The sequence below is a fragment of the Salarias fasciatus genome, chromosome 6, assembly GCF_902148845.1.
Source record: "Salarias fasciatus chromosome 6, fSalaFa1.1, whole genome shotgun sequence".
NCBI classification, from domain to species: Eukaryota; Metazoa; Chordata; class Actinopteri; order Blenniiformes; family Blenniidae; genus Salarias; species Salarias fasciatus.
The window spans coordinates 13,208,888-13,230,965 of NC_043750.1; the positions used below are offsets into that span (position 1 = coordinate 13,208,888).

Genomic DNA, 22,078 nt, shown 5'->3' on the forward strand with positions numbered 1-22,078 from the left:
GTGCTTATTTCTGTAGCAGTAAAAGCAATGTAAATACTTTAGTCAAGTCCTGGATGTCAGTAATGCTTCTATCCATACATGTCATGTATCTGCACCTGTAGTGAAGTGAGAGCTGGAGAGGCGTTTCACTGGAACCGATTTGTGCTCGCATGCAGAGCTTTGTCACACGTGGACATTAAAACCTGTGCTCTGTTTCCAAGGTGGTGCTTTTTCGCTGAGCTGAGGTCGGCTTCACAAAGTTTCCACACTTGAGGCAGTGTGAGCTGGAGTTGCCTTCTTTCCGAGGTATATGCCAGCAGTTGACACAGCGCACTCTGTACTTCTTATACCTGCAACAGAGGACGGCGGCGGTTATGGTGTCTTCTCCAACATTTGGGTGTGATTATAAATGCAGTGACGTCAAATCCTCATTAATGGACACATTTCTACATTTTAAATGTGGAGGTTTAGCCTCTTCAAGAATAACTGCCGTCCTTCTTTTGGAAGGTCGTGTTCAGTTTTGTTGGCCGAGATATTCAAAGGGAAAACACCAGCAAATAAACACAAAGAGTGTTTTGATAAAGTCATCTTCAGAATAATATGTGAAAACATGTGTGGGGCATGTTTCTGTAATGAAAGGTTTCTGTCAAGTGTGGCCAGACTTCTGCTGATTACGTTTCTGCGAGACATCTGTAAAACATGAGCGTGTGCAACGAAAGACAGCGTCTTTCCAGGCAGCTGAGGTTGGTAATGGGGCAAAAGACGGCCATGTCAGTGATATTCATTTACACAGTGATTCACTGTGTTTTAAATGATCCAGTGCCCAAATTAATACTGCTATTTCTATTAATATGAGTTAACTCAGGGGAAAAAAAAAGTATTCCTGTGGCAAAACCAGTGGAAACTCTGAAGGTGCAATTCTACAAGGCTTCAACAGTCTGAGCTGCATTGTTTCTGCCTGTATCTTTTAAAGATTTTTGTATGAAAACCTTTCTTTATATTGTCACCCTGATAACAGCTCTGCACTGAGGTTTCATACTTTCTTTTTATTATAATTTACTCTACATGACATATCCCTAATGTGGGTTCAGAAAGTGGCTGAGCAGATAACAGTGAAGTACCGTATCCCGCAAGCATTGCAGAGCGGCGTCCCGTCCTCTGCATCTCTCCACATGGGCGTCTTCCTGGTGCAGCATGAAGCACAGACTTTGCTCTCTGATAAAACATGAGGTGGGACACACCGAGTCAAATCCATGTGTCCATTACAGCACGTCTTTCTAAGCAGCAATCAAACATTTCAATGTGTTTCTATCACTCAGAGGAAATTAGAAACCCAGAAGAGGAGCAGACAAAAACCACTGACAGGCATGATTACAACTCGGTGTGTACAGTAATTTACCATTATGGACTCGTGTGAAAGCAGGACAAGGCTTTACTTTTAACTGAGCTGACACACCTGCCCTGACTCCAGATGTCAGCGATGTGTTTTAATGTTATGGCGACATCTAGTGGAAGAAAATAGGGTTTACACACTACATTAATATTTAAACAGTGTGTAAATCTTTTAAATATTAAGATGTATTTAAATATTTGAGTTAAATCATCTATTTGAGCCGACAGTAAACCCCAAAATGATCCACTTCTGTGCTCTGGAAGATCATGAGGACTACTCTTTTTTTTCCCCCCAGGATCCTGTGAAAATGTAAAATCAGCAGCTTCATTGACGAGTGCAGGTACTCACTGAAAACATTAGCTTTCACTTCACTTTCTTCCTCTGAGCTGCTTGTTTTATGGAAATTCTGTGAGGTCCGTGTCCTCAGCTTTGGTTTTCTTGTGCTCTTCAGGAGCTCCTTGCTGTAATGAGCACACATTAAGATGACAACAATCAATTATTCATCATTACTTTGTTCATGCAGAAAACCCTCTCTACCTGTACTTTGAAGTGATGCAGAGCCGACACTGCTCCCGGGTGTCGTCCAGCTGTGTGTCCATCCTGAACGTCACTCCCTGGAAGTCGGGGTCGTGGCTGTCGGCACTACGGCAGGGATGAGGCTGCTTTCTGGGCTTCTTGGTTTTCCACTGGCAGGTAGAGGGTCGACCAAGTTCCTCATCTTGCTGCTCCCAAGTCTCTTTTTGTGATGGCGTAGAGGACGAAGACACCGATGACCTCTGCTGGGACACTGGAGCAGTTTTTCCATCGGTGGGTACAAGAGTGCAATCAGATGCTGTGATTTTGTCATTTTGTTTTGAGACAGAGCGGCAGATCCCCGCAGTGCTGAATGTGGGGCTTGGCGATGCCAAAAGGGGCGTGACGCAGCTTGGTGATGGCGGGCAGCCGTCAGATGGAGGCTCAGTAGGTAAAATGTTTGCATTGTGGTCAAGCGTCACTGCGGGTTTGCACCGAGCTGTGAGAGCCTTGTCATTTCCACGAACAGTCAGCTGGGTAGTACAACTGGGACTATCGGTGTGTGTTTGCAACAAAGCCCGACTGGAGAGTGGTACATCCAGGAGAAGCTGTTCAGTGGAGGAACAGGCCTTTCCGACCTCCTGGTCCCGCCCCAGTTGTCTGTGAACACTGAAATCCTCCTCTCTCATGAACCCGTGTTGTGTTTGTAAAGAAGAAGGGGGTTTGTCCTCCAGAAGCTGCGTGGTAATAGTGTGCGTTTTTCTAACAGCCTCCGGTTGAACAGCAGTGTCTTCTTCAGAGTCTCCTGTGCACTTGTCTGTCACATCCTCCACCCGGCTGGCAGTAATTTGTTGTCTCTCAGGAGGAAGAAAAGATCGCCCCAAAGCATATTCAGTCCCAACACTCTCACTCCTGACTCCCGATTCTGTAACATCTGGTGCTGCAGGCGGAAAACTGGAGGCTGAATTGATCAATTTGGTGGCAGATCGCTCATCGAACTCCTTTTCTTCTTGATAAAGAATCTTCTCACAGTGAAGGTTGATCAGACCAAGCACAGTCCAAGGATTTTTGCTTTCACATTGAGACTCCAGTGAAGTTAGGGCCTTTTCATCTCGGCTTTCCTCCTTCACCTGACTGTATTTACACATATGGGGCTTGTTCTTTTGACAGGAAATGTTTGAGGTCTGAATTAGACGTGCATCCTTTACCTCATTTTTAACTACGATTAGATCCTTCCTCCGTACTTCATCAAGCTGGTTCAAGGGTGAATCTTTGTCAGGAAAACTGTCGTGAGCAGAGGAGGCGAGTTTAGAAACCTCTTGGAAAAGGTAGAAGAGTGCGGACGGAGAAACATCCTGTTCCTCCGGAATGGAGGTGGCTTGTGTTCTTCGATCGGAGCTCATGCTTACAAGCAGTTCCTGTATTATAGGTAAGAAAAGAAAAAAATGTAGGTCAGGAGTCTGGAGTCAAAACCACTTGCAAAATGTATGTGTGCCTATAAATATTCTAAATTTTGGGTCTGTGTACAACTGTGTTGTCAGACTTTGAAATGAACTTAGCAACAGCACATAGTGTACACTGTGTCTGTTCTGTATATAGTAAGAATATGGACTTTTTTCAAATTAGGACTCTGCAGTTATTAATTTGAAGGTTTTTTTTATTGATCACTTTGGTAAAATTGCTTCTCTGTGTTTAGCCCATGTTAAACTAAGACAAACTGGGAGCAGTCGGCTGCTGAGGGTTCAGAGCATTCGGACACAATCTTGCTTTTCTAAACTCTGGGCCACCTCAGCCCTTTATGTGATAAGTTTTATACACTATCCAGTAAATGCCAATTCTTATTGTCTATTTTACTTTGTTTGCTCTTACTTTCTTTATCTTTTGAGCACAGGCGGGGCTGCTGTGATAATTGATAAATAATAGTCTTATCATAAACTTCAGAAATGTAATCAGGGAGTGAAGAAATTGTTCAGCTAACAGCAAAAATGCTGACAAAATGTTGCAAATATGTCAAAGAATGTAAAAAAAAAGCCTAACAACAGGTCTGACTATATCATACAGCTAACTCCTCTAAATAAGCTTCATAAACAGCAATAACATTGTGCTGGGGCGGTGCTTGTTTTGGTTTTCAAACTTGACAGTAGTAACAGGGAGGATATTGCACTGTTGAAAGCATAAACTGAACAGTTTGGAAGAACTTCCTTAAATACTTGGCATTCTTTTTCAAATTTGACAGGACAAACGTCGTAGTTTACATTGAACTTAATGGAACTACTGTCATTTTTCAAAATTCCAGTTATTTCATTCCAACATTCATTTTTTCCAGTTCAAAATATATTATTTCTTTTAAATAAAGCCACTTTTAGTAACTCACCAAGGATAAAGTTTCGAGCCGCCGTTGTTCTTTGAAGTGTTCTGGAATGTTAATGTAGCATTTTGTGGATATTCCCGCTTATTTCTGAGTTTGACTGTCACGAGCGGCACAGTCACACATGACGTAATATAAAAGTAACGCTGCACGTGAACGTGACATGTATTTGATCCTGATTGTTCTTCAACATGAAGTCTTCAGTCGGCCGCGACACAAGTAAGGAACAAAAGTGCATTTTTACTCTCAGGGGGTAAATGAGGCACGATAAACACAGAGGCAGTAAACACATGTTTTTAAAACCGTTTCCTTCTTTCCTGATCGCGTCTTTCACTTAAGATCGAACTTTTCTGGTACATTTCATGAAAATCAGCTGGAATTACGAGTTGAATAATTTAACCTATTACTTGAGTTTTGACGTGATTTCACATCCTCGTGCTCTTTGTTGTTGGATCCGAAATGGCCTCTTTAATCATGTGGTATCACCAGATCAAACATGGTGGTAGTGTCATGGCGTGGCTGAAAACTGCAGGGACCCGTCCGATCTGCTGAAACCAGTGTGCACCACCGACAATACTCACCTTCGATCTTGATCGATCATCTGCACGCGATGAGATCTGAGTGGATTCTGAAGGAGAAATCGATCCGATGGGGTGAAGTGATGGCGGCCTAGCTCGGGTTCAGGACAGGGAGGAGCTGCGCAGGTGTCTCCAGTTTCCTAATTGAGATCTGCCAAGGCATAAAGGTGTCTCTCACCCGGGCCACAGTTTGACTCTGCTGCAGCTAAGCAGTGTTTGGACATCAAGTCTGTGGGCGTAACATGGTATTTTTTTTTTCTTTTCAAATCATAATCCCGTTACAATCGACCAGGTGTGATCTAAATATCTTGTTCCTTCACACTGACTTTTTTTTAAATCAAGTGTTTCCTAATGAATGATCTCTGAGGACTGACTTTCAAAAGATTTTTTATTGCACAATTTTAAATATGTCATTGGTGTTTTTAAGACACGAAAATACACATTTCACTTACAAATGGAGAAGTCTGACAAATACAGTAGAAGTTGAGAGTGAGTTGTTTTGATCTCCTGTTATGGTAATATAAAGTCAAAAAGCCTCAAAAGAAACTTTTCTTCCATCCCATGTTGGTGTGAGTCTAAAGACTGTTTAACCAGACAATTTAATCAAGTTTCAGTCATAGCCACTGCAGAGGAGATTAAAATATTGTCCATCCTAAACATTTTGAAATGTTTGTAGTAAATGTGTGGTTTCAATAGTCTTAATTGTGATTTGGTTTGTATAAACCTTGAGGCAATGACTCATCAAAGAAAAAAAAAAAGACCTCCCTGTCTGGGATCTGGGCCATGCAGAAGAAAACTCCTTTGAGGTTTGTCTCATAATTATAGTGACATTTGCCATTGCTTTCTGTAAAGAAACAACATATAAAAGTGATAATGGTACACAAGAGTAAATGCTATGCATACAAAGTGAATAAGGATGACAGTGATGGACAGACCAAAACCACCGACGCCACCTTGTGATGCTTGTGCGTATATCAGCTGTAACAAGGAATGTTCCATTCAATAGCACAAAGGTTGACTTTACTAAAAAACTTCTCTTCGGTGTGTAAGGTGTTGTAACAAAAGCTTTGTGTCATTGAATGGCACCATAAAACTGGCCTGAGAACGTTCCACAAAGATAAATACATGTTCGGCTAAACCATCTTTTTTTTTTTTTTTTGTCTGAGTGTCCGCTAATATCTCATATGTCAGACTAGTGTAGCATTTGATAGTTGCATCTGGTCTGCAGGCATGTCTTGTCATTAGTTCACTATGTGTATTTGTCACTGAGCAAGACGTTGTGGGAGTTGCTCCGGACTCTAACCTAGCTGTGCCTCTTCGTGGTCGTCCCCGGGCTCAACCAGCACGCAAGGTGTCTCGCTCACAGCAACACCTTTCGCTTGTTTGAGGTTTGTTTCAGGTCTCGATTCTCAATCGCTCCTCTTCTCAGTGAGGTTTGGGGACGTGACCGTCGACATAGAAGTTCCTTGTAACTTTGGGCAAAGTGAGTTCGATGCCGTCCAGCTCTGGAGTGAGAATAATCTGACATCCCAGTCGGGAGTTTTCCTGAAGCATGGGCGCCATGTCGAGCATGTCATCCTCCCTGAGAAATAGAAATCTGTCAGCGTGTACTGCAAGTCCTTTTAGTCATAATTTGTTGAACATGAATACTGTGGTTAGAAGTGATAGAAGCAGAAGTAAATGTACCTCTCCTCTGGTTCTGGCAGTTTGTCGAAATGACCGTCGCTCACATACACGTGACATGTGGAGCAGGCCAGTGATGCCTCACAGGCTCCTGAATGAGTCAAGCACAAATATTAAATAATTATGCCCAACAGCACAATTCACTGCAATGGCATGAAACCTCACCTTCCAGGTCAATTCCATGCTTGTGAGCCAGATAGAGGACGTTATCTCCCACTTTGGCTTTAACTGGTATCCTCTGGCCAGACCGATCAATATACACCACATTAACCCTGCACAGAAAAAAAACAGCATTGAAACGGGCAATAAAACATATAACTTTCACAACTCTGTACAGGTAAATAAACTTGGAAAAAAAACCCCAAAAGATTCCAATAAATATGATTTTAAACAGCAGACATGTTCTTGTGCTTCAGTGGGACTAAAACTCATCAGTACAGTAAATTAAACAACTGAACATTACTTGAGATGTATTTCATTCATTATTTACTTTAGAGTAGACTTTGGTCTAAAAGTGTTGAATAATGAACTTTTAAACACAAGCATTATGTTGCCAGATTGAGCGGTTTCTCATAATCAACCAGATGAGTTATGTTCCACCTATTTCTGTGCTAAAAGCATGTTGTTGTATGAGTCGTAGCCCCGGTCAAGGTTTAATAATAGTTGCAGGTCATTATGTACACGAAGAGTAGTCTGTAAATTGAGTGTGGCTGCAGTGTCAAGAGATTTTCTTGTGCGTTTTAAATGTGCAACCTGATTCTAAACATCAGGCTTTAGTTTATATCTCATTGAGGGCCTTTCTTCAGAGTTTGAGTTCACATTAATCATATAGAGGCGTTTTGCAGAGAGGTCTGCAGTAGAAATTGAAGCTGCCTCAGAGCCTGATCACTGTCACCCCTGCTTGTGCCCAATACTGTGAACCACAGTAAACCCAGGCGCCTTCATAAAACAATGGGGAGTTCAAGTTTGCATTATGTAAACGGTAAAAACCTAATACTGGTGAAGTGATGAATGTGTTGGATGATTGACATTTATTGTAATCTGTCCAGAATGAGCTTTTCCTCAATCTACTTACACTTTGCACAAGTTACAAACAAAGGTAGTAGAAATAACTTCAATATGTGCACTGCTTTGTTTCAGTTGCCAGCTGTGGCAGTGCGCGTGACAGCAGCAGTCAACTCACACATCCGCTGGATCCTCTGCATCGGAGCCTCCCTCCTCGCTGTGGCGAAGCCCTGAAAGAAGACAGGCATCAGCTGGGTGAGTGTTCTGAGGAGCGATGCCACCTGTTCCAGCGGGGACAACAGCTGAATTGTTGAACACGGGCTGCAGATGTTTCACAACCTCAGCCGTGGATGCTGATCCCGAGTTACACAAGTGTTAATGAGCGGACTTTGGTCTCTAATAACCTCTGATAACAACTGGCCGCATGCTGCTCGCTGCAATCACCACAGCTCCGGTAAAATGACAACTGCTGACACTTCACGCCTGCTTCATAGTCGAACAGTCCGTATTGCAGACCCAGCTACTGGCTGAAGCTAGAAGTGTTAGCAAACAAACATCACTCACCCATACTCGTCCGCAAATGTCGATTTATTGTCCGAAAACTATCCAAAGAGCCTCGCTTTTGTAGACTAACGCCGCTGTTTACGCAGCTCTTCAATCCGTACAACGGACATGTATTACAGTCTGGTATAACTCTAGAAAGTCTCAAAGTCAGCCCCACGCTCGACCGGACCGCTACGGAGGCCGCCATGACTCTGTTGTGGTCACGTGACACGACGCAGCCAATAGCAGAAAAGGACAGAGTGCGGTGTGACGTGCTGCTCGGACAGCAGAGGGCGCTGCTGCACTCATATCTACTCAGAGGAAACCAGACGCTGTGAAATAAAACCCAACGAATACAGAACAACAATGCCATCAACACCTCATCTTATGGGCCAATATCGGCATTTAACAGTGTGAACATAAAGTATAGGATTTATTATTATTGGAGGAGGGCACTTTTCTTTGCAGACGTGAATAATAAAACACATGGAGCGCAACCCCTTCATTGTAAAGCTATATTAAGTACAGTTATCACTACCTGAAGTGGTGAAAGCATCTATTTGAAAGCAATTATTTGACACATTGGTGTACAGTACATGTACTCGTGTCACATGAGAATATTGTCTGGAGTTGTCTAATTTTTTTTCTAAACCTTTCTATCTGGAGTTTGCATGTTCTCTCTGCCATAAGTGGGTTTTTTTTTCATTTGCCATAGTCTTCTCCCACAGTCCCAAAGCAAGCATAGGAGGTTAAGTGCAAGACTGATGGGTGGATAATTAATTGTTTTTTTTTCCAAATGAAATTTACAGGCATCTGAAATCTATTCAGAGTATAAGAATAAAAAGTAGTCCTTTGATAAATGTATCCACTTGCTGTTTCTGTTCTTAAAGTGAGAACTTCTGACATTTCATTACGACAGAATATTTGGTAAATTGTAATGTTTGAGTTACTAATTTGTCCCTGTCAGATAAATCACATTTAATTTGAACCTTTTTATCCAAATTCAGGTCTTATCTAGTCTGTTCTAACTGGTTTTATGTTCAGTTTATTTATTTATTTATTTATTTATTTTTTTTTGCTTTTTTTTGTTTCTTCTTTTGACTTGAAATGCACTGATCAATTTACATCGTGATCGTGTCATCCATTATGGTTGAAATAATGAATGAAATAGGGAGTTTACCCATTAAGATGAGACAAAATGACATAGTTCCCTTCAAATTAAATATACTTTGATTGGACCATGCAAGGCGTGTAATGTAAGTATGTTATGATGACATTAGTGGTTACAAAAGGACAGAAAACTATTTTTCTACCTTTAAAAGGTCAATAGTGACTGAGAGGTGTAAAATCTCTATCATCTATGTGTTTTAGATGTTTGTATCTGAAGCAGAACAGAATGAAGTTGACTGTTTGACGTCTGGATGATGAGAATCGGTTTGATTTCACCAGCTTAACTTCTCAGTCCTGAGCTGCACAGATGGTTCATACTTGCAATCGTGCTGCATAGTTTAACATCTTTCAGACCATTTTTTATTTTAAAGTTGAATGATCCACTCCAACTGATAAAAGAGAATATCAGGACAGATACAAACATGACAACTAAACAACAATAAGTCCATGATTACCCGAAGCAGCAACAAATCAAAACTACCACGACTACCTACTACTCTGACGAACCACACACAAAACAATGCAAACATTTGCAAAGTAATCATGAAGTTGCACCAAATGGAAATTATTTTCAGTGATTTTTGAGTTTTTTTTTCTTAAGTCCAGTTGTTTTGCATCTATGTAGGACAGGAAGAGCTTTTCACGAGACTGTGCTCATGGATCCATTGTCTCATAATACATTCGTGAATGCTCTTAATTATTTCCCACCAGGATGCTGTTTATATAAGCTCCAACATTTAAAGGCCCTGTTAAAGAATTTATTGAAGTATCAACACAGTTAATCCTCTAAGAACTGTTTGTTGTTGTTTTTTTTTTTTTTTATCATTTATGTGTTTGGCCAGTCCAAACATGTTGGAGATGTCTGTTATGAAAGTGGGCTCGTTAATTCCAAAGAAATTATTTCCTCAATGAAAGCTCCACATCACTAAGTGTAATGCAGCAGAAGAGTTCATTCATGCCTGGCCATGTTTTTTGTGCAATGCAATGGAAGATGAAATTCAGATAAGAAATCTGATGGGAGCTGAATGACTGAGTGTGTTGGTGTGTGAAGTCGGAGGACTGTTGTTTTGACTGGAGGCAGGTGAAGAACCCACACACTCTCTTTCTCCCGGTCCACCTCCACGTAGAAGACAAGTTATCTTGAAAAACACACACAAAACCGAAACCTGCTATAAAACATGAATGTTTTTATTGAAGGGCCTTGTGTTGATGTTTGAGATGTGATTTAGAAACTTGGGAGACCCTAAAAATGAGCGATGAGTGCACCCTGTGAGGTATCCGCAGCTTTTATTCACTTATCTTTCTTCCTGCATCTCACAATGAACTGTTGCTTTGGGACAAACCACATTTCAAACAGGTCTTAAAATGTGTACTAAACCCCCCATCTGGATGTGGCTGCAGAGGTTCCTCCCCTGTGGATGCTCATAAAAAAAGTAAAGGGGGCACTCTGTCTACTTTTTTATTTTATAGCCAGCACTGCGAGTCAACTCAACAGCATATAGATTATTACTTTTTATATACTCAATAATCCCCCATAATGAAACACTATTACACTTTTGTGCACACACTTTCTGAAACTCACTGAATTACTACCCAGGGACAGTTTACCTGCGTGTGTGTGTGTGTGTGAATATGGTGTACGCAGTACTGCAGGTGTGGTGGGTGGAATTAAACATGCTTGACTTGGATATAAAGTGGCCTCTTGCTGTTCCTTGTTCCCCAATAATGAAAAATCTGTGACGCGCACACACACACACCTCCCTCTGCCACCAACCCTGAAACACTTAAACACAGATGACACACACACAGTTAACACTCCTGCTCGTAGAGAGCCACACAGCATCAGCGTCAGACATTGGCGGGGTGACATAGTGGTCTGACGGCTCTCCAGAGAGAAGACCGTGTGTGTGTGTGTTTGTGTGTGTGTATAGCTTGTGTTTCCAAGGATAGATAAAGCATGGAAAAACACTATTTCTCAGCCGTCCTTTGGGTGCGTTTAGTCACTCCGATCTGCACTGTCGCCATTGTTAAAAAAAAAAAAAAGAAGTAGGTACAAGTATTTTCGATGGAAAGATCAAACCCTCAACTAATAAAGCAATTTTATGCAGCCTAGAAAACATTTATCAGTTCAACTTTTTATGTGAGGTAAATCTGTTTATTTTCCGTCTTATTTTTTTTTTTTACTGCCAACCAGCTCAACATGAGGCAGTAAATGTATCCTGAAACAAGCAGTTGGTAAACGCATTAACCAAAAACTGCCTGCTCAAAACTGAACATGTCCCTGTTTTCTAATAAACGCGAACACTGTAGTTTGTCTATTGTGCAGCAGGTCCATCAAACTGCGTTTGATCTGTAGAAGAAAAAAACTCAAATGTCTTTTTCAGATCCAATAGCTCCCATTTAATCCTGACAAAGTGGAATGCAGAGCAAAGTGGAGCTTATTCCTTTATCTCATCTCTTCTCAGCACAGAACGCAAAACAGTAAAAACGTGGCAACAAGCCCTGTGTGACAGCGACGTCTTGTTTCCCATGTCACATCTGTGTTGTTATATGCTTCATTCTCAGTTCATCATCAGCTGAGATAATATATATTCAGGGCCGCCATGTTGAATGATCGAAGCAGCTTTGTTTGAATTCAGATGTTTTGTTTGGGAACAGCCTGGTTTGAGTCACGTGGATTTCTTCTGGGTGATTCAAGCGGGTTGTAGATTTTGATTAATTCCAAGTGTAAAAAAAAAAAAGAGTGATTGACTTCTGAACATTTTAACAGGATATCGTGGCTGAGGGGAAGTGCACAAACTTTACCGCTGCTTTAATCCTGACGGTAGTTAAAGGTAGAAGAAACAACTGTAACTGAATTAGACACACAAAAATAGGAGGTAGATCAATAATCCCACCAGGAACAAAATTTGCAAAGTCAACACGGCTAACGTACCAACAGTATTTTGGGTGCGCACGCGCGCACACCCACACAAAGTGACAAAACAAACACAAAAAGCAGTATAATTGAAATTTTCTCTTTACCTCGGTAAACTAAATGCAGCATTTTGGTTATGAGGGCCCATTTCTCCTCCAAAAACAACTCTGACTTACTGTAAGTGACTTCAATTTCATCTTATCTTCATCTTAATGTTTGAAGTCATCATTTGTGTGTTTGTGCTTTTCTGCATGCTCTTACCTGCATGCCAGCGCCGCTGTCACGGCTCCCATCTCTCAGATGAGTCAAACCTCGGAGACGAGTTAATTGCAAAAAAACAAATGAAAATAAAGGGCCACTACGACCTTCATGCCTCATCTGTGTGGGAATAATTATTCTCAGACGGACAAAAAAGAAACTTACCGTAAGTGTGAGTAAACACAGCAGCAGCCTGTGAGCTGGCATCGCTGCAGTAAAAACAGCTTCTTACTCTTGGCTATGTTTATTCTTCAAGGACATTTTTTTTGTTGTTGTCCATGTGAACATGATTTAGGAATATCCCTGGAGCTCTGCGTTGTGTTGAGTTGTTTGTAATTGATGACCTTTTTCACACGCTACACTAAAAACAACCGAGCGGCCAGCGATGAGATGTTTGCTTAAGCCTGAGGTCTGGTTGTGGTTTAGCGGTTTCAAACGGAGGTCCGTGCCACCGCTGTCGTCTGGCCTGTGACGGACAGCGCTGACCGCTGACCCCAGATAAAGGAAAGTTGCAGAGGGAGGTCAAAAGCTTGGGGGGGGGGGGTCATTGAGGTGTTACAAATCATGTCATCGAATCCAAACACACCGAGAAAACTGTTGGTCCTTTCTCTCCTTCAGGCTTGGTTGGAGAAGCTGCAAAATGCAAATCTATTGAGAAGGCCTGCTAATCTCACACTGCCGGTGGATTCTCCAGCCTTCGTCCAACGTTGCAGGACAAATAGAGCAGCAGCCGTGGGACTGTGTTTGACGTAGATGAAGACACATTTCATTGTGTCTTTGAGAATTTTAAACTGGAGGTGGGAGATCTTTATCCGTTTGTTGTTGGACGTCATTGTTGGAGTGCCTGGTGAAAACAATATTAGAAAACATCATGAAAGCTGTTTACATACTAGTTCTGATTGAGGAATCAACTACATCTCCTAAAATGCATTTAATTTTCACATCAAGATCATAATGAGTCAGTTGCAGGCAGCAGAATAATTGATAAAGACTGTTTTTCTGATGCACATAAAGATGAAGACTAATTGTGTGGAAAAGTTCAGACTTCTGACTGGGGGAAAATACATATGAACACTATCAAATTAATTAATAATACTGCAGAGAAGTAAAGTTTTGGAGAATGTTTGGAGGCAGACATTTGACATAAAACAGTCTGTTAGTGGGATACTTCTCTTCAACGGTAATTGAAGCATTAAAAGCATTACTTTTTATGGTGAATGAAATAAAGTATGAACTGAGTCTTTCACAACCCTAAAATACCCCCCCCCCCCCCCCCCCCCCCCCTCACTGTGCCCTGACTTGATGGGTCTGTACAGTTATGTATTGCTGTTGTTTCTTTAACCCTTTAGCTGGGCGGTTGATGTTTGCGTCTGTCTGTGAACCAGTTTGTTCATAAAGTTAAAATGGAGTTTCATCAGTTTTTTTTGTTCAAAGTCTCTCAGTTCCTGGGGAAGAAATAACATTTGTGGAGTCATATCAGTGAGAAGAAGCAGCAGCAGCAAAGCAGCTGACATAAGGTATCAACATGCAAAGCGTCAGAAAGATAGGCCAACGTTGATTTAAGACTGCTAATGCATCACGGTTCTATTGCCTGTAGGTTCATGTTATGGTTATCTACACTGCTCTCAGGAGTTATCTGAGGATTAATGATGCGCCCCACCTGCAGTAAATGGGATTTTAGCAAAATAATGACAGGACCGGATAATTAGAGGAGTCGTTCTTTTCAGCCAGAGCAATCCCTTTTTTTCTGATCTATTTTCATGTAAAAGAAAAGGCTGTTTCATCTTCTGGTCAATGCTGTGATCATCTGAATTTGCAGTATTGGATGATTTAGTCGATGTAAATTACTGCTTTTGTTCACTTGAAGGTATCATAGCAGAGTGGATTAATGCACTCAAGAGGTTTTTCTTCATAGAAGACTTTCTTAGTCTGTTTTTTTTTTTTTTTTTTGCAAGCGACCATATGTGCCTGCACTTATGTTAAAATGACACCGATTGGCCGACTCCAGCTGTGTGTGAGGGGAGATTTGTGTTCACGTCCAGGAATTTCTGCAATGCGTTGACTTATGGCTGAAACAGTGACTGTAATTGACCCAGCATGCTCCAGACCTGGTCTCTATAAAATATTTAGTGGAGGCACAATGTCTCTCCAGGGGCCGAGAGGTGCTAAATCTGTGACAAACGGAACTGTGTTGCGCTCAACATGTTCTGAGTGCACCGTTTCATTACAGTGGTAAATTTGTCTTCATTTCAACAGTATATTTCAAAATGAATGAGCCCCTAGAAAATAACCAAGGTCACAGTTAGTTTGTTTTACATTTGGATGTAATTTCATTTAATTAGAGGGGGAAATGGATACCAGCCAGTGTGGACATCTCTCTCTGTCCTAAATTAGCAGGATCTGGTTTTCGGAGCGTTGGTAAAACTGTCAGATCCTGCTGTGTTCAAGACAGACGCTTTTCATGCCTGAACACAGTAATTTTGTTTTTGCTTGCCTAATACACTGAATTGAACAATTATATTCTGTCTTTTATGTGTATTTGAATGACTTTGCTGCACTTTTTTGCATTTTTGAATAGTTTCATCAACTTTATGCCTCGTTTATAGTTTCCAGCCTCAGTACACACAAGGAAACATAAGATCTGGCAGAAAAACTGTTTGGATTAATCTTTTGAAATAATAAAAACTCTCTGAAATGGAAAATATTCCACACACAGCACTCTACTTGACATGTTCTTGTATTTATTGGTTATTTTGACTTGTTGGCATGTTAGATGCAATATTCTCCTGCCTCCAGAAGGCTTTCAGCAGCGTCGGCCTGTCAGCAGACACAATAACACCCAGTATATTATCCCTGCTCCCCCTGCCATGCCTCGCCTCTGCCCTCCACGTTTCCCCGTTCTGCTCTTGTCTCTCAAATGAACCCCTATCCCTCACACTCTTCATGACCAAAACAAAACACAAGCGCCACTCTTTTGGGTTTATCAATCAGACGTGTCTGCGGCACGGCCAGTCTAAACAGTCTTATCAGAGCGGCTCGCAGACTCGAAGCACGGTGAAGCTCACTTCGTGTAGTTCCAATATTGTTTTACCGTTACATAAGCCGATTGTAGACACCCAGAGTATGAGCATAAAAACTGTATTCCAAGAAAAAGACTGGGACTTGGAGTCATCTATCCTTTGAAAAGCAACTTGAAGTTCAAAATCTACATTGTTAGTTTAGGGGAGACTCGTGACCGTTTCTCGCATTGTCGTCTCCTGACTGGGTTCATTATCTGGCACTCGGGGTCTTTATCACTGTAAAACAGTTGCGATAACAGACAACTCCAGTCTCACCTCACTCTAAAAACAACACAATTGTTGAACGCTGTTAAATGATATTGCGCATACACCCTCTAGTGGCCGAAGTAATTATGACGGGGAGAAAAAGACAAAGGTGACCGAGTTTGAAGGGAGCTTGTGGGAACAGAGGAGTTTGAAATAGGAGCCTGCTCTACAAACATCGCCAAGGAATTCTGCTAAATTGAGATATCAACCTTTTACATTTCTTTGTTTGTTTTTGTGTGTTTGCCCTGTCATCCCATGTACCTTTTCAAAACCGTTTCAATTATTGTTTTATTACATTGATTCACATTCACACTGGCCAACTGTCACAAAGTTTGAAAATACCCACTGTGTCAAAATACAATAAGAGTTCATCTCAGAGACGGTGGAAAGCATTTCTGTGTTTTTGTAAATCTATGGATCTGTTAGGTTTCACTGTGTTTTGGACGACTTGTCCTTTGCTTGTCTCTCAGTCCTCGAGACATACTTGACATTTCAACGTGCCTCACTGCGATCTGCTAATAACTGGTTAAAGGTCTCCTCTTCCCATGAAACGTACCATACAAAACACACTCTGCAGGTTCACTGCACTGTTTGTTCTCAGGATATAAATCTTCGCAGTGGTTATTACAGAAGAAAGAGTCGTGATGAAATGTGTGGGCGACTTTTTGTCAACGACCCTGACTAAAACACTCAGATTCAGAAAAGATATACTGTTGCTGCCTTTTAGTGTTGTGAGCACCACAAATGCAATTCCAAGGACTTTGTATTGGATTGCATTAGGATGATTCAAAAACCTGAACAAATGAATTCAAAAACGATTGGATTTTAATGGAATTTGGCTAAATTAGACCCAAACTCAGACAGCTGACAGATAATAAAGGGCTCTCTTGCGAACTAATCTGTATTATGCTTTGGGAAAAACACAGCGTTTTGTGAAAACATCCAAAGTCCTGGATACAAACTTTCACAAGTGTCGCCAGTGAATTTGTTTTGCGGTCAGGAAGGGAAATTTGACGGAGCTTCGGCAACCTGCAGAGGATTTCTTTTCTTTGCACCGCCAATTTAATCCGGGTCTTTCTCTGATGTTGGTTCCAGTGCTGCAAGCTCTGCTGTGGTTCCAGGCATGTGAGAAGATTAGCCTCTCCAAGCTGGTAAGAGAACTGCGATGATTTAAGGATTTAAGCAGCCCCTAAGTGAAGTTAAACAAAGCCTTCATTCTTTTTACTTCTCGGGGGTTCGTGCAGCAGACTAGAGGAGGATTATAAATGGACAGATTTACGAGGAGATGGATCAGAGAGTGTGCAACAGAAGAAGAGGGGAAAAAAATGTTCAGAGGGGTTGAATCAAACTCGAGGGAAAGTAATCTAGTTTAGGCTGGCACCAAACTCTCATTACATTGTGAGAATGAACCAGACATTACAAGGTGCCATCCAAAGAATCAACACAGTTCTTATTTCAGCTGAAACTATAATTTAAGGAAAAGAACTTGATATCAGGAATTAGTTTGTAATAATTTCCGAACTGTGTGGAGATTATCGGTCTTGCATAATATTCCGTATGAAAATTAAGCAACAGGCACTTGTCTTTCACCAACCACTTCCTCACGACAGTCTAAACTGATTCCTTCACTTTTGCGCCTATCGGGGGCACGCATGCACACACACACACTCGCTTATACATCAGGACAAGGGAAGTCGTGATAAAGGCTTGCCATGTGGCCGTTAAACTGTCTGGCGGACCTGTTCCTGGAAAGAGGGGCCAGCTGTGAGCAGCTCAGGATAGTGTATCTATACTGGGCATCACAGCTACTCCTTCACCCCGGTGAGTTATTGCTGTGGGGTTTCCTGCTGACACAGACGCACGCACACACACACACACATGCATCAACTGCATGATGTACAGATTTGCTGTAAATGCATGAAACCGGGCCGTCTTTGAGTCATGTGTGCTTTTGACTCATCTCTCTCAACATCTCACAGTGTAAAGAAAAAAAAAAAAATCACACAGACATAGTTTTTTTTCTGTTTTTAGACCTAATAAAAGACCAAAACCGAAGTCAGACACCTGAGGAGGTGACGTGGTGTGAACAGGTGTGTCTGTCTGCCACCATAACACTGGGCACAGCGCGGGTTTAGTCATACGCATTCCAAGACGCGAACGCTCACACCCACAACAGCACACATCCAAACAAGCCGTCAGACACAGACAGACGGAGAAATGACAAACCTGCCTCACGAAAATACATACACATACACATCGTCCTATAATTAACCCAATACATTTACCTCATGCTTTTTCTCAGGGCCACAAGGAAGCACCTGGCAGCATTACTTCATCGAGACTGAAATAGACGGGCTCTCACTGGTACGCAAAGAAACTCTGAAGAATAGTTGTTTGTTTATGGAACGTATTTATGGGAAGTGTATGCTTTAAATCCTTTTTTCACCTTTTTTTAAAAAAAAAGCAAAGTACGGGGGAAAAATTATCAGCAAATCAGGACAAATATGATGGAAAATAATGGAAAACAGAAATTGGAAAAGATGAAACAAATGAGAGAAACAAATTATTTCAAAGTGTCAGTGTTTACCGGACATGTAGCCACAGAGATCATCTGATCGCCCGCCAGACCTGCGGGTGAACAGTCATTTGGCCAAAATCCACAGAGTAATCCTGTTTAATTGATGCTGCCACATAGACAAAAGTTTATTTCTCATAGTCTGGCTGCATGGATCGGAGTCACGGAGGTCCACTGACACAGACGACACACAGTTTAGACAGGTTTAATAGTAACCTACCAGAGGGTGGAAATTCCCACCATGGAAGGAATTCATTTCATCTTCCTCTCACTTTCCTCAGGGGCATTTCCTCACCTCGAGTACTATGGTCTCTCAAAATGACTCTACATTTCACCTCAAATTAACTTATGATTTTCTCCCTCTTATTCTTGGCACACGTATTGGATCGTTTGGCAGGAGACCTGACTTCACACCACAAATACCATTTTCAGTTTTCAGTGCAGGGTTTTTTTTTTGGTTTGTCAGTGGAGAGGACCAGTGTGATGCTCCAGCTCCTACAATTTGAGAAAGTTGCCATTCCTTATTCTGCAGGAAACTGAATGGTTTGTTGGTCGACAAATCAGCTATTATGAGGCCATCATACTCACCGACGGACAATTTTCTCTGTCAAACACATCGACTGACCAAATAAAGTTTGCAATCTAATGATACTGCAGTTTAGCTTATTTCCACGACATTGTAGAAAATTAATTGCCAAAAGCGGCTAATCCCAGCTGACAACGTGCAAAGAGCACTACACTGTTGATAGATCAAAAGTCCATTAGAGGGTAGTTTCTCGCTGCCAATACCTCAAATGTATGTTTCTGGACTGTGGGAGGAAACGGGAGAAAACCCACCGCCACACCGGTGTGGCCCATAAAATATTTCACCCACTGAAACTTAGTGTTATGCTTGAAAAAATGTTACTAGTCCACACACAGGACAAAATCATTTATGGCTAATTTGTTTTTGTTTCATTTAAATTAACTGCAGATTGTCTTAAACTGCAGGCAGAGTGTTTGAGGGCGGATCTATCATCGAGCAGCTTGGAATCTTGGGTTCTGTTTCATGATTGTTAGCACTTTGCCGCCTTAAACTTCCCCCGTGACCTCTCTGGCACAAAAGTCAAATATCATTAGCGCGAGAGGGTGGCGACCTGTCAATCAAAGAGTCAAGAAAATGCCCAAACAGATGGCCGTTTGGATTTTTAACATTTCTCATTGATGATGCAAGTTTTTCCCCTTCAGAATAAAACAAACGCTTTTGGTTGGCGTTGCCTCTGCCTCGGGGGCTCAGCCTTGCCATCTGCGTGCAAGATGAGGGGCCACTGTATACCAGGCTTGAAAGCGGGAGCAGAAACACCGAGTCCTTTTTGCAGCTCCGTTCTGTGACATTGTACAACGGCCGTAATAAAAAGTGCATGTGTGAGAACTGGAGTTGAAGTTGTTCTGTAAACTCGACTTAATGACTCATAAACCACAGTGAGGGAGGATATGCCAGTTGCACAGACAGCCTCCCTCTTGACTCTGTGACTCCCCCCCCCCCCCCCCCCCCCCCCCCCCCATTTTAATCATTACGCCTACTTTCTTCCCAACTCCCATTTCCACAGTGTGTTTCATGTTGCTCTGCTGAAAGGCTTTTTGCTGGAAAACCCCAAGTCAGGAGCAGAAGTCACCATAAACAGCTCAAAACACTGGTATCTCTTTCTCTCATCCCCCTCTGTCTTTCTTCTTCTGCCCAGCTGATGAAGTATGGCGCTTTACCCAACACCCCCCCAACCGATCTTTAAGTCTGTTCTAAACAGATACCATCTTTAACGCCATAAGACGGGCAACGCCATCGATCATTGTTATCAACAAAGGCCCATTCGTACCTCCCTCACAGACATCAAGAAGGGTGTATCTGCCCTCCCACACATGTAGAATGGTCATAAAGCGTCTGTGTGCTTGTGTCTGTTCCCTCTCATCACGAGGCTCGTCTTCCCTATCAGTCGCCGCAGTTATCCATCCAATGCCGAAGTGGAACACACACCGAAGCAGCCAACAGTTTTCTGGAGCCATGATGATGAGCTGCTTGCATTTCATTTTTCTTGGAGAATTAAAGGAAATGAAGGCTTAAGAAAATCAGTGTGTGTGTGTGTGTTATTGTTCTGGAAAAAGCCTGAACATTCATGGGAGTTCGGTTCAGCGGGTTCTGTCTGTGTGAGGTAAATCAGTGTGTTTGTGGTTTGCGAGCCCACCGAGCTGCACCTTCAAACCGCACTCTGGCTGGCTCGCGCTCTCACCGGGGCGCAGGCCCACTGGACTCCATACATCTTGGCTTCCTGTGTTTTCTCTCAAACCTTCATTGTTTCTGACTTGAGCTTTGGCAAAGCTTCCCCTCAAAAAAAAAAAAAAAAAAGTGAACGCCCTGTCCTGAGAAAGGAGTGAGTGAGGCAAGAAAGACGAAAGAGGTCGAGGAGTCTTGGAGAGGAAAAATTGAGTGCTGCAGAGGGAGGGAGTTAGCCTCCTTTTTTGTGACACCGAGCATTTGCCAACCTCAAAACCACAAAGAATGATCCTGAGAGATGAGAGACTGGAGAGCAATGAGTAGAGGGGCTTACGAAACCTACTGTGGACGAAGGCAAATCTTTAATAAGTTGAGAGCCTCTGGTTTCTGTGGCGGCTCCAGTTGTCTCGGAGGAAGACTGAACACAGTTTGTTTACACAAAGTAGTGGGACTTGCTAGACTTCCATCCTTGCATCATTCCCATAAATGATGACAGCATAGATTGAATCACTGGTCATTTGTTTTTTCGCTGAATTCCTGGTTACCAGACTCACCGACAGAAGACATTAACACAATCCACATTCTTCAGAAGTAGTCGGGTGAAAGAGTGGTCACACACAGTAGAGCTATGACTTTAACAAAACCCTGCAAGCAAAAAAGGGTAATGCCATAAAACAATCGTTTTTTTTTTTTCTCGACATAAGGTAATTCTCATATTATTGTAAGTTGCATTAAGAACTGAAAGCTTGCCATATTTGCCATTACCTGATTTTTCAATACGAGAAACCTCCTTAGAAATAACATTACTGCAATACCAAAACATTGCGCAGTGTTTTTAACAGTAATTTTTACTGACCCACTTATGTGTTCATCATTTTTATTGGGCTGTTCAGAAAACCTCCTTGGAGACCAAATGGCTGCACAGCAGAGGTTTGCATGTAAAAGTTCACCAAACTTGCAAATAAGTGGTGACTGTGGTCTTCCCAGGGAAACTTCTTTCTTTTGACCGTAGCTTGCTGTTGTTGGACATGCTGGAGCAGCTGAACCTGAACATTTAGCTGAAGTTAATGAGAGGGTTCATAAACTTATTGACATTGTGTAGATTTTCCGTGTGTGTGTTCTCCCAGCAACAAGTGCAAGACTTGAGAGCGTGATGTTCGACCTATGTGGGGTCGTATTTACTAATGGACTATTATTTATCTATTTAATTTTTTTGGAGCAATATGGCATGTAAACATTGCATGAAAATATCTACATTTTCTAAACTTTTTTCCTTTTAGTTCAAATAATTCAGTCTGTCTGTTTTCCTGAAAGCACTTTGCAGAAATATTTTCCCCCCCAACTGGCTTCCAAACTAAACCCCTTGACTCATGGAGTCGACGGTTCAATGTTGGCTGTGCTGTCAGCGTTGATTACTTTGGTTAACTGGGATTTAAAACTGAGATCTGCTGGTTTACCAACGGTAAGACTTCACTGTGAGAAAACTTCCCCGTAGCCTGGAGCTCTGCAAGAATGTCTGCAG

General features: G+C 41.9%; 2 protein-coding genes across 2 annotated transcripts; both read right to left on the minus strand.

Moving 5' to 3' along the window:
• Positions 1-175: 175 nt before the first annotated feature.
• zglp1 (zinc finger GATA like protein 1) lies at positions 176-3,288 on the minus strand. Its single transcript, XM_030092973.1, is given in 6 exon segments — positions 176-329; positions 1,101-1,190; positions 1,416-1,435; positions 1,740-1,833; positions 1,910-2,058; positions 3,094-3,288. Coding segments are annotated over 6 exon segments (702 nt in total).
• A 2,686-nt stretch (positions 3,289-5,974) lies between these two features.
• fdx2 (ferredoxin 2) lies at positions 5,975-8,281 on the minus strand. The gene is made up of 5 exons (XM_030095145.1): positions 8,084-8,281; positions 7,698-7,749; positions 6,680-6,786; positions 6,518-6,605; positions 5,975-6,413 (listed from the first exon to the last, which is right to left on the minus strand). The coding sequence occupies exons 1-5, from the start codon at positions 8,268-8,270 to the stop codon at positions 6,257-6,259; spliced, it is 591 nt and encodes a 196-aa protein (XP_029951005.1). The 5' UTR covers positions 8,271-8,281; the 3' UTR covers positions 5,975-6,256.
• Between the last annotated feature and the right edge of the window lie 13,797 nt (positions 8,282-22,078).